At 46.8% G+C, this 12,761-nt stretch overlaps 1 protein-coding gene across 6 annotated transcripts in view; it reads right to left on the bottom strand.

Moving 5' to 3' along the window:
- MYO7A (myosin VIIA) overlaps positions 1-12,761 on the bottom strand; it is a 107,885-nt gene that overhangs the window by 3,380 nt on the left and 91,744 nt on the right. For all 6 annotated transcript variants that reach the window (XM_030477022.1, XM_030477018.1, XM_030477021.1 and 3 more), the window contains 16 exons: positions 12,571-12,688; positions 12,177-12,303; positions 11,891-12,060; positions 11,597-11,787; positions 10,945-11,069; positions 9,900-10,057; positions 8,552-8,705; positions 8,307-8,462; positions 7,799-7,904; positions 6,020-6,133; positions 4,867-4,954; positions 4,164-4,270; positions 3,127-3,312; positions 2,265-2,381; positions 1,034-1,117; positions 399-518 (listed from right to left, as the gene is read on the bottom strand). In XM_030477022.1, coding sequence (XP_030332882.1) covers positions 399-518; positions 1,034-1,117; positions 2,265-2,381; positions 3,127-3,312; positions 4,164-4,270; positions 4,867-4,954; positions 6,020-6,133; positions 7,799-7,904; positions 8,307-8,462; positions 8,552-8,705; positions 9,900-10,057; positions 10,945-11,069; positions 11,597-11,787; positions 11,891-12,060; positions 12,177-12,303; positions 12,571-12,688 — 2,121 coding nt within the window. The remainder of the gene's footprint in view (positions 1-398; positions 519-1,033; positions 1,118-2,264; positions 2,382-3,126; positions 3,313-4,163; positions 4,271-4,866; positions 4,955-6,019; positions 6,134-7,798; positions 7,905-8,306; positions 8,463-8,551; positions 8,706-9,899; positions 10,058-10,944; positions 11,070-11,596; positions 11,788-11,890; positions 12,061-12,176; positions 12,304-12,570; positions 12,689-12,761) is intronic.

Below are 12,761 nucleotides of genomic sequence, written 5' to 3' on the forward strand. Positions count from 1 at the left end.
CTATGATTCTAAGGTTTTATTGTTGCTGTTACTGTTACTAGGGACAAGCTGGGCAAAGGATCTTGGTGAAAGGCCTTAAGAGTACTCCCTGAGCCCACATGGGCTTTAATGTGCTTTTCAGTCCAGTGACGGGGAACAATGACCCATGCTCATGAGATGACAACATCCCAAGCACTTCAGGCTTACTTGTAAATTGGAGATGGACCAAGTGAGAGACCTGAGCCATTGAGCTGAGCCATGGGAAATCCAGAAGTAAGAAAAACACATAGGAGACTCTTGTAGGAGACAACTTTCAGCCCAGAAAATCTCTGAGACACAATATGCTGGAAGCACCTCATTTTGCACTTCAAAGTGAGGATTTGTTCTACCTGTGCCCAATAATCTTTAACGCTTCTTACCAGGGAGGTCTCGCAGAGCAGCTTGCTTCCTCTCACCAGGTTACCAATGGTTATATGGAAGTATGTGTTGCCACTGCTCCAGTTGGAGATCTTGGTGAAGGGGTGAGTGATGAGAATATCCTGGTGGGAACACAAGATTGACAGTCAACACACGAGAGCCTCAACTTTCATGAAGGGTTGTGGGGACCTCCCATGCCTCTTTCGCTTGCCACCAAAGCACACCAAGGATGTCTACTTTGATGACATTGTACCATGGCCTCATTGGCATGGCAGTGACATGCAAGACTCTGGATCCACCAGTGGTTGTGGAGGACTGCTGTACTACTATGACCATGTGGTTGGTGGAAGCAACTATTAGGAGCTCATCTACTCCAGCTCCTGTCCTAATGTCTATGAAAGGATTAAGGAAGAAGTGTGCGCATCCTCTAGTTATAGGGCTCTAACAGATGATGCTCTAGACCCATGTCCTGTTGAAAAAGGCTGAGATGACTCTACACAACAGTGAATTCTGCCTCCAGAAACTTTTCTGCCTATCCAGCCTTTCTATCTAGGCTTAAAGAGAACACCTGAATAACATGTGCTTTGGGATAACTTCTGTAAGGCATTGGGGAGTGAGCTCAGGAAGTTTTGCTTACCTTGGTTTTGGGATCGATGAGGCTGACTCCATGCTTATTGATGGCAATTAGAAGGATTTCTGGATAATTTGGCTCTGTAGTTTGCTGTTGGGAATGAGATGAACTGGTTAGGGGATGTGTCAAGCAAAATCAGACCCCCTTCCTCTTTCCTCTCTCCCTGTCTTCTGCCAGCATTCTGTAGCCCATTAACTGTTATCCAGTTTATTCTTTAAAGATAAACATAGAGCCCATTAAGGTATCAGTGGTAGCCAGGGCTGTCTAGTTAAGTACAGATCTCCTAACGCATGATAACCAGTGGGTGAGTTGCTGATAACACTAAGTTCATTGCTCCCTTTGGTGGCATCCCAGAAGAGAGGTCATCTTGCCATTGGCAAGGAAGAGCTGGGACAGGCTGTCAAACCCCAGATGTCTCACATTCCAGTCTGTTTGGTGTTCTGCTTCTCCTCATGCCCACTCTGTGGAACACCAGAGCAAGACTACACTGCTCTGTGCTCTTCTGATCTTTCCATTCAGTTTTGTTCCTGCTGTAAACCCTTCTCCCAGCCCTGTGCCATGAGGAATTCCAGTTTGATTGATGAGACAGAACACAGGGGATGGGGTCAAATCCTGGCCCTGTCACATCTTTCTTGGCTCCCAAGTAACTTCTGGAGGAAAAAATCATGGGACATATACTTGGATTCCTTATTCCATCTAAGATGGACATAACAGAAAATGGAGTGCCCAAGTTCAAGTAACTGATGAGTAATTTCAGCAACCTGTTTCCAGCCCACAACCACTGTGTGGTCATTGAGAAGAGGAAATTGCTGTATGGTGTCCAGAGTACTTGGACAGACTTCTGGCCTCTACTGTCTTTGATGGTGCTGTGGTGGATGGTGTGCATTTGGTTTGTGGTGGGTGCAGACACATCCCTTGGAAAACCTCATGTCCCCTTTTGCCTTGGCAGAACAGCAGCCAAGGCTCTTGGCTCTTCAGCAGCACATCTATATGTATAGACCAAATGACTGAGATATGCTAAAGCTCTACAATGTCTCTGTCTGTGTAAAGAGGCTGGGCAGCAATAAAAGAGTGTATTAGCCCCTTACTGATGGAGAGTCTCTTTCCCTGCTTCATCAGGGTTGTCCTAGTCTGGTCCAGACACTGGGACAACCCTGCCTACCTGCAACCCCTCTGCGATATGGGTCTCCTGGCCTTGGCTAAAAGCTGCCAGAGAGCCCCCAAGCAGGGCAGGTACCTTCACTTCAAAGAACGCAGATCCAAATGTAGGCCACTTGAAGATAATCTTTAAGAAGGCAAGCTTGGCTTCTTCTCTTGTTTTGCCCGTGTGCTTGTTGTAGTATGCCACGATGGACTGCAACAGAGAACACAACAGAGCTGGATGGTTCACATTACTTTGCACCAGGGATGTTTGCAGGAAAGGAGCATCATTCCCCACAGAGATGGTTGGTTCTAGTCTCTGCTCCAATGAACACTTCACAGAAGCACTGGCTGGTCACTGGAGCAGGGCCTGGAACCAAGGCAGGTCCTTCTTCCTTAGATGAGCTGTGCTGGTGACTCCATTAAGTTCCTTGGGATTATAAGGGATGATAAGTTTTGATCCTCCAATTTATGCAACAGGGGAGACTGAAAGACCTTCAACCAGAGAAGCTGATAGCTCGCTGGTTGGGCACATGGTTGAGTTCAAGTCCCAGGAAACAGAAATGACTTATATGCCTATTGGCAGTGAGACACCTATGTTATATTATGGCCCTAAACCTGTCTGTACCTGTGCTGGAGTCGTCCCTGTGTAAAGCAGGGAGAATTACCCCTTTACTCAGTAGTCTGCACTAAACAACAGACCTTTATATGAGATCATCTCCCAGCATGTGTCAATATGGCATTGCGTCCGCCACCACAGCCACATGCAGGACAAACAAAACCCACTGCAAGGCATGTGTATATGAACACACATATACAATTCCTCCTCCTGGTGATGCTGCGGAGGCTGCAGCTCTGCTAAGGCTCAAGAGGGACCATGGGTCACCTTAATCTGGCAGCCCCACTTCAGTGTTGAACATCAGACGAGTAACTGGTCTTGACCCAAGTTGCTGTTTTACCCTTTTCCAGTCATCTGGAGAGAGCTGCCGGATGAGGTCCAGAGGCACCAGCTCCTTCAGGAGCTTGGGGATGCTGGGGAAATAGGACTTGTCATCCTCAAACTTCACCCGGTAGATGAGAGCCGCCAGCTGCAGGACCTCTTCCCGTGTGCACTTGTGGTAGCCACGCAGGTACTTTGGTAACTCCTGCATGGAGGAAGGAATGATTCAGAGGTAGAGGAGATGACCACAGACCTTCACTCTCAGATGTTAAATGGAGCTTGTAGGGGTATCCAGCCCCTGGTTAAGAGGCTGAGCACTGGGAACACTCACAGCAGTTGTGTTGAGTGTGGTGGAGAGGCAGCTGCTCAGCTGAGACCATATTAGATACTAAAGGTCCTCTCTAGTCTAAAACAGTCTCCTGTTAAGTGGAACAGGAAGGTCCCCATGTTAGCTGTCAGGTGTGTGAAACTACAGACTCGCTCATGCTCCTTCATCCCAGGAAATCGACCCCTAGTAATGGCCACTTGGAATTGAACGAGTTTTCCAAGTGTCCAAAAATATGTCAAGTGACCAACTCAAGCATTGAGGGATACAGTCACATTGGAATAACCACTTTATCCAGGCAAGAACACAGGGATTGTATGTGTGTGAGATAGCTTTGGGACATGGAGGTCCCATCCCAGAAGAAACAAGAGCAGAACTGTAACTTCTTACCTGACTGATGCGACCATCACAGCTCATCTCCATGAATGGAGGTGGCTGAAAACCCTCAGGATGCTTCTGAATTTAGCCTCCTTGCTAAGGCTGGACATGCTTTGTAGTGTTTCTTGATGCCCACCCAAGACCTGCTGGCCCAAATCCCAGCTGAGCTCACTACATTCAACTGCATGAATTGCCATGCAACTCAACAGTGCTCTTTGTAGGGTTCTTATATTTATGGCAGGAACTCTTCCTATTTAATGCAAGACTTTATCCATCTGCAGATGGAAAAGGTCTTCAAAACCAATTCCTAATTCCTCCCAAGTCTCCACTGCTACTGCAAACTCCCATAGTACCTGGTAATAGTGGAAGATTGAGTCTGCCATCGAGTCTTTTCCAGGCGTTGTGTTGGTCCACAGCTTCTTCATGAAGAACACTTGGTAGGTGAGAGAAGGCACTATACCTGTGCAAGGGAAGCAGGGTGCAAGTATGTAAGAGCCACACTGTGATTACCAGCTGGCAATCAGTGTCCCTACAAGCCAGTGGTGCCCATGTGCCATCACAACCTGCAGGGACAGGGGCACTTGCAGGGCTGAATGGGCTCTAACCTTTCAGAGAAAACCACATCTTTCCCTTACAAAGCTTTAATAGAATGGAAGGAATGTCTGGATTCAATGATAGCGCTCATGCCAATGCAGGACAGAGGAATTGCATCCTGGAGGCACCCTTGTCTTGCAGCCACTGATAGATTCAGCAGAGATTCAGCCAGCTTCATTGTGGATGTGGGCAGCAAAGTGAGATGAATCCCACCACTGGAACCATCCCTAGAGAGCTACAAACCTGCAGATGCTCCTCACAGGGACAAGGTCTATGGAGCAGAGCTCTTGCTGCTCCTGGGCAGATCATCTCCCAGTGATGTCCCCAGGGCTATGCAAACAGCACACCCACAGTAGTGTGGCCCAACAGATGTGGCAGACTGTGTGGTCAACCTTGTCTGAAGGGGCTGGAGGGCTCTAGGAGGGCTCTGTGTGACCCACAATGGAGAACAGTCATTGTTACCGTCTTTTGCTGGTCTTGCTTTCTTTATCCAGTCTGTCAGGTGTCTCACGAAGTCAAAGAAGAAATCTCCCTCGGGCACACTGATGACCTGGGGGACACAGCACATGGTTACAAGGGCTGAGCAAATAGCAAGAGGCCACAGGCAGGGTTGGCCATTGCTCCATCTCCTATAGGTGTTGCTCACTGCATTGTCCTGGTTACAGTGATGTGTTATAAACTGCTTACGTGAGAAAGCCACTGCTAGCACCTTGCTGCAGGCTCTGACTCTAATTCCTCCCATTATTCCTTATTGCAGCTTCCTGTTTCACCGGAGCAATTCATTTCCCTTCATGATGAATATCTCCATAGATTTCTGCCAGTTGCCTGGAGCAGCTCTAAGCCACATATTTTTCTAACTTAATCCTTTCTTATAAGCCCAACTTAGCAACAGACTAGAAGGGTTTTGCCTGTCTGTGTTTTAAGCCCTTTGGGATAATTCATATAATCATAAAATCATAGAGTCACAGAATGGCTTGGATTGGAAAAGAGCTTAAGATCATCTAGTTCCAATCCCTTGCCATGGGCAGGGACACCTTCCACTAGAGCAGGTTGCTCCAAGCCCCTGTGTCCAACCTGGCCTTGAACACTGCCAGGGATGGGGCAGCCACAGCTTCTCTGGGAAAAGTCTGTGCCAGCGCCCCAGCACCCTCACAGGGAACAACTTCTGCCTCAGAGCTCATCTCAATCTCCCCTCTGGCAGGTTAAAGCCATTCCCCTTGGCCTGTCCCTACAGGCCCTTGTCCAAAGCCCCTCTCTAGGTTTCCTGGAGCCCTTTAGGCACTGGAGCTGCTCTAAGGTCTCCCCTTTAGGACCCTTCTCTTCTCCAGGCTGAACCAGCCCAGCTCTCTCAGCCTGGCTCCAGAGCAGAGCTGCTCCAGCCCTCACAGCATCTCCATGGCTGCATCTAGGCTTGCTTGAGGAGGTCCATATCCTTCTTGTGCTGCAGAAAGTCAGGGCTGTGAGACTGCAGATCTCACTTGTATCAGGTTGGATCTGACTCAGAAGCACCCCACTGCTTGCAGGGAAATGCACTTCACCTATGAGGGTGCAGATAGCTCTGGCTCCACCAGTAGCTATCCACTGGCACATGGGTCTCCCTGAGTGCATCACTCACCTTGTCAGAGATCTTGACGAAGAGGCTGAAGCCCTCAGAGGACTTCAGGAGCAGCCTGTTGGAGATGTTCTGGCAGAAGTCCTTGGCTTTCGTGCTCGACTCTACCTCAAATGCCTACAAAGAAAGGAAGATCCTCACCACTGCTACCTCCAGGTTAATTTCCACTTTATGCTGTCTTTGAGGAACTCCAGGCTCGGGTGTGCAAAGGGATTTAGATACCCACCACCAGTGAAACAAGTGACATTGTGGATTGTGGCTCTGGGCATGGGAAGGGTCGTTTGCAGAAGCTCAATCATGGTATTGTGTACTGTTGTGCTGTGTGATGCTCTATCTATACCCTGTGCTGTTTTATCCAGGGCTCCACAGGCAATGCAAGACGTTATTCTGATCCAACAGTTGGACCTCAGAGCTATCAGAGCTATTTGAGGGAATAGAGAGAGCGAGATGCCAGGCTGATTTGTCCCAGTTGTCTCTTCACTGATGCTAATGAAGTCAGGTGCCTGGTTTCGACCAAATGCCTGACTTCTAGACGGCTGGGGAGGAGATGAGTCCTGCTTTACATGTGGACGGGATACCTAAAAGGCTGTCCCACCTACATGCAGATCCCTGTTCTGGTTTTGACTTTTAAGCTGTGCTCAGCATTTACATAATCTTCGTTTTGCTTTGCCCACTTAAAGAGATTCAGTTTGCCTCAGTTTAAGGAATTCAACCTTCTCACCACCACATGCATGACTGTGTTAGCCTAAACTACCAAACCACTGGGATCTGTGTTCCACACCCCATGAGAGACCAGCTTGGAGCTCAGTGCTGCTGGTGTTCAGCAGCTCCTCAGTGCAGATGCTTGTTGTACTGAAATGATGCTACTCTGCGAGTCCACCTGGGTGACTGCCATGGCCAAAAGGATCACAGCAAACTCATCCAAGTGCATCACACTGCCTCCTTCTACTGGCTCTCACACAGATGCATGTCTATAAAGCAGTGTCATGTTTATTACTGGTCATGGAAAAAGGAATACTCAAATCCCAGCAGTTCTCTCAACTCTCCATTACAGGTAAACAAAGAGAAGAATCACCCTTTTCCTTCCATGGGTGTGCACTTCTTTACACATAAACTGACTTGGAAATACAAGAATTCAGTTGTGCCCAAAGGCATGAGAGAAGAGGGAGATACAAGCCTCACAAGCCTCATCAGTAGCGTGAGACAGCAGTATCTGCAAGAACATGCATATCTGCCCTGGCATCAATATAACAAGCTGCTTTATTAGCATGTAAGATGCTTAATGAGAGGTTCCTGAGTGCAGCTATGATTTCCGTGTCATCTCAGGTCAGAAGGTATCATTGCAGTTACCTGTTTGACAGTGCTGCCATAGTCTGCTTAGTCCCCAGGGAGCCCCATATCATGGTACCCTGTTGGGTATATAGTTGGGTGGACAATATCTATTGGTCTAGGCTGCAAATAACTGATATCCAAGGCTTGTGAACTACTGTAAGTGAAGGGAGATGAATCCACATGGTTTCCTTCTTTCTGGGGTCATATTGTGAAGCCTCCAGTGAACACCAGCACAGCACCCGTGTCTTGAAAAAGGTGAATTACAGTAAATCAACCCCCTGAGCTGGTCGGGGTAGATAAGGATGGGTTTCCCTTGCACTGCTCCAGTCCAGAGTCTTCTGGAAAGGCTGAATCTTTCTGAATCAGAACCAATATTAACTTCTGATATTTTACTAAGAAAATCGACAGCCATCCTGTCAGAAAAGAAGAATTTCCTTCCCCTTCATTTACCTCATCGGTGTCATCAGGAAAATAAACCTTGTGGAAAATTTGGGTAGTTTTGTGTTGAATGGCTTCCACTTCTACCAGGTGGGGTGGGTACTTCCTGGATCCGTTCCTGCAAAACAGGAGGTGGCAAATGCCACAGCATCAAAGCAAGAATCCTTTGTTTAAATCTCCCATTTAAATACATATTCGTTTTTAAGTAACTTCAGTTACTTTCTTAATACTAGGTTTTTTGCCTCCTAAAAAGAAGAAAGAAAAACTGCAATGGGGAATGTGTATTTGCTTTAGTTGTGCGTGACTGAAGTGGACCTGGACAAAGTTAACTTAAGTTCTATTTTCTCTCACACAGTTATCCTCCACCCAATGTCCCTTTCGATCATCTTGGTTGAACACAGAGGGAGGCTGTGAGCTTTCACTGTCCCCCCAGCCACCAAAATATCCCCTACTTAGATTTTCTCACACATATTTGGATGCTGTGGCATCATCAGGGCTAAAAGATCTTTTAGTGATGTACCTCAGGGCTTTCTGGAGTCTCTGGATGCAGTCTGCTGCCAAGGGGTGATGTTTCCGGGACTGCAGGAACCTCTGGACATGGGGCAGGAGGATGTTACTTGGAGGGAAAAGGCCTGTACACAACCACAACAGCTCCCAGCCTTTCTCTTCACTGTACCTACATGAGGAGAAAGCCAGAAGGAAAGAAGCTGAGATCTGCTTTGCCCAACAAGTGCTAGTATTTGGACCAAGGGGGATCACTCTTACTTGATGTGGTTGTCTGTGAGCTGCTTGAGGGTCTGGCAGTAGATTTCATCCTTCAGGGGTTCAGCTTTCAAGGCACCTTCAAATATTTGGTCTGTTAGCTCATTAACAGAGCGGGTCCTTTTGGATGGGTAGTCACCCATGTACTTCAGCACTGGTGGGAGGCGGGAGTCAAGGATCAGCTAACAGGGATGTTGGGGAAGCCCTGCTGTTGATGATGTGATTAAAGACATCCTACACATGTGGACTACAGAAGTGGCTGCAGTTTGATGGAGGGGGCACAGAGTATGGTAAAGGCTTTAAATTGCTTTAGAAGATGTCCAGCAGGATCTTTCCTTTTATCATGTACCATCTCAGGTTGAAAGAATTGTTTTGAGGTCTGGATATGTAGAACTAAGAAAGCTGCATGTGATGATGGGTTACCTGATCACCTATACAGGTGCCACTGTGAAAGAGCTAATTTTTAGCCAGTCAGACACCAGTAGAGCTGAAGTAACATAACTCAAATGATAGAATCATAGAATCAGCTAGGTTGGAAGAGACCTTTAAGATCATCAAGTCCAACCTTTAACCCCAGGACTGCCACGTCCACCAAACCTTGGTGATGACCTTCACCTTCATGCCATATTGCAACTATTCTGCATGAGAACACGCAGAATTAACATATACAATACAGCAAAAGGAAAAGGATAAAATTGCAAATGTCCCCTTAATTTTTGACAGTTCTTTTAATTCCTCCTCCTGTTATTCTTTGCTAGTAAGAGGAACCCAGTAGTACCAGCAATAGTGTAATATTAATCAGTAACAGGGTTATACCAACAGAACTGTTCAAATCATGAAGTTTGGGTCCTAGAGCAAAGCCCCACCAAAAAATAAAGGTTACTTCAACAGACTGGATCTGTCTGCACACAGCTCATCTCTCCCACGCTGTGTACATTCTGCCAAGTAAGGGATATTCAGGCATCAAACCCTTTCCCTGAGGCCATGTGGACTGGTTTGCATCCGCACTGATTAGGCTACAGGCTTCCAAGGTAGATGCATTTTGGAGAGACACAGCTGAAGCAAGCCAGAACAGAGCTGGTGGGTTAACCACTAAGAAGTGCAGACCAGTAGGACTCAATAGCTTGTTCCCTGGCCCTCATTTACTAAGTAGACACCCCTCAGATCTCAAGGATGCTGGAGCACAGATTTCAGGATCAGACCCATCTCCAAGCCTGTGACATGGTCCCAAAGCCCTTAAGAAGGACCACAAACCTTCCCATGGGCTCTGCTTGGGGCCCTAAATAGCCTGCTTAGCCCATTCCCTGTTAGACCTGATGCCCAAAGGCTTCCCCAGGCAGTGGAAGGATATCAATGAAGGCCATGCAGGCTTCTTGGGACAGCTCCTCACTGCCCAGGATCTTCTTCAGCAGTGGCTGTTTGATGGGCTCACGGGTGTAACACCACAGCTTGTCCTTCCCACGGCTCTTGGTGATCATGACCCGGCTGAGTGTGTGCTTGGGAGGGGGCCTGGTGACAAAGGCAATGGAAGAGGAAAGTTGGAGAGGTTACAGGGATAAAAGGGACAGTTTGTGGCCAATGTTTCACCTGGGAAGGTTGGTTACAGCACCTGGTTAACGAGTTTTTATACTAAATGGGACTTCACAGTTTGCATCCACACTGATAAGGGCTACAGCCTTCCACAGTAGATGCATTTTGGAGAGACACAGCTAAGCAAGTATCCAGCTCCAGTTCTGCTCAAAGAGAACCATTTGTACTTTCTTAGGGCTCAGAAAAGTCCCTTAAGGACCAGACCCACGTACTGACACTAAAACAACTTGCCCTGGCCACCCCTTCCTTCTGACTACAAAAGCAAGGATGATTGCAATGGATGTTCAGGGCAGTAACACTGGGAGAATCATGCCTACCACAATAAGCCCACTAGGGTGAAGACATCCCAGAGGATCTGGCCTCCCTGTTTGGATTGCCAGCCCATCTGAACAGAAGTGAGAGTTTTGGGATCAGTCTGCTCAGCTGCATCCAGCAGTGGTGCACATTTAAACTTCTGGAACTGAGATGAAAATGCCCACACCTAATTCAACTACTGCTTATATGGTCTGAGGCTGTGTATGGGATCATAGGAAAGGAATATCAGACCACTAAGCACAGCCTCCCACATATTAAATTTCACACTGTTATACATGTGTGGAGCCAATCTAAAGAAATCCTTCATAAAATCTTGTCTGTGGAAAACCTTCAGCTCAAATGCCATGACCTAAACTGGAGGTTTCAGTTGTACAAAGTCATATAAGGGGATATTCAGAGTCTTTGCCAGTAGCCAAAAATGTCCTGATTCCCAAACTACCTGGAGATTGATTCCTATTCCTATAATTTTGGGGGGTGGATTAAAAAATCACCTAAAATAATCATAGGAGAATTCCTCCAAGGTGTATGGCTTTACTCTCTCTTCACTGTCTGAAACTGCCAGCTGAGACGTTCTGATAACATCTTGGCGTTGGTCAGGGGTCATCGTGACTAGTGCCTGTAGGATGAAAAGGTCTCTGTCACCCAGTATATTTGATATAAGATACATCTGATGTATTCAGAGAGAGGAAGCAGATACAAAATGTAAAGAAAAACAGAGAGTAAATAAGAATAACCCAGTTAACGCAATTGTCATTTCTCTGTGCCATTCTCAATCACTAATGCAAGGAATAACAAATGTTCCCATATCGTGGATGATTTCCTAATGAAGATAATGTGCTTTGGATCCTACAGCTCCATACATGACTGTAGTGATTCCCTCCAACCCCAAATACACCTCCAAGCAATCAGCTGGTGGGATTTAGCACAATTCATGGATATTCCAAGTCATAAGCTTGTGGTGTTCAAAGCAACAAGAACAGAAGAAAGGCTGAGATCACTTCTGCCGTGGACACCTTGCTACCTCTTGCAGCTACTTTGGTTTTCACCTTATCATCAGGGGACTCTGGGCAGATCTAAGCTCTACAGGAAGACTTTGACCTCCTCATGCTTTGTATCAAGTGGTGCTACTCTAAGACAGCTTACCACGATCTCCAGGGGAGGCATGGTGACTGTGGGCAAGACGTAGACTGAATCAGTTGGGAAATCCCCTCTCTGCTTGGTCCGTTCATTGAACCCATTAGCCCACCCTGAGTTCATCACTTGTTCTCCTGTGTCCTGGTCCAGAACTATGAGGTCTCCTTTGAGGAAGCTGAGGAACCCAGATTCTTCTCCCACTGCAAGGGAAAACCCAACCATTAGTTTGATTATATTTCCCCAGTCCCTTGGGAATAATTAATCTATCTCTATGTTTACCACTGCGCCGTGCCATTTACTTACCAGGGTTTGGGTTATCTTGAAGAGTGACCACATACTTGGATCTTTTCCTTAGTCCTTCCAGGAAGGTCACCACCAGGTCCCGGATATCCTCTGAGTTGTTGGAGGTGAAAGTGTATTCATCGCCTTTAATGGTGGCCAAGGTGAAACTCTGCCCTTGCAGCTTTCCCCCTCTGAGATATATTTTTATAGGAGACATAAGAAACCAAAAAGCAATGGTATCAAGATGCAAAGCCTGGAATAAGACCAGTCTATGGGGAGATTACCAGCTAAGTCTATTCCTCCTTACCTGCTGCTGGATACAGCCGTGATCTCTGGGAAAGAGAGCTCTAAGAGAACCTGCTCCTGTTCATCCACAAAGTAGACCCCTGTCCAGTTGACAGCTACAATCACATCATTTTTAGGCAGGCTTGGCCCTGGATTGGAGAGAAGACACACAATCAGTTCATGAAGTATTTTAGGATATAGCAAATCTGTACTTTTCAAAGGAGTATGCAACGATCAAAAATCTCAGTGTTATTTTTAGTAAGAGAAATAGAATCATAGCTTGAGCCATTGCTAATCAGGATGCAAAAATGACCAGCTAGATGGTCCATTAAGTCTTCTTGTCTGTGCAGTCCCTATCTCTCCTTCCTTTCACTATGGAGCACCCTGTGCTCCATGGATGTGCTCTACTGACTCACCTGAGAATTTGAAGGCTTCATAGAACCGAGAAAACAGTAAAGGCCACTTGAAACGTGCAAAATCCACTACTTCTTCCTTGACTTTCTTGGGGTCTGCCCTCTTCTGAGTATAAATTCCCTGCAGACAAAGCAAACCACAACCTACATGAAGCAAAAATCCAGTTATATACAGGAAGAGAGCAAACAGAACC

This window comes from Strigops habroptila, chromosome 2, assembly GCF_004027225.2.
Source record: "Strigops habroptila isolate Jane chromosome 2, bStrHab1.2.pri, whole genome shotgun sequence".
NCBI classification, from domain to species: Eukaryota; Metazoa; Chordata; class Aves; order Psittaciformes; family Psittacidae; genus Strigops; species Strigops habroptila.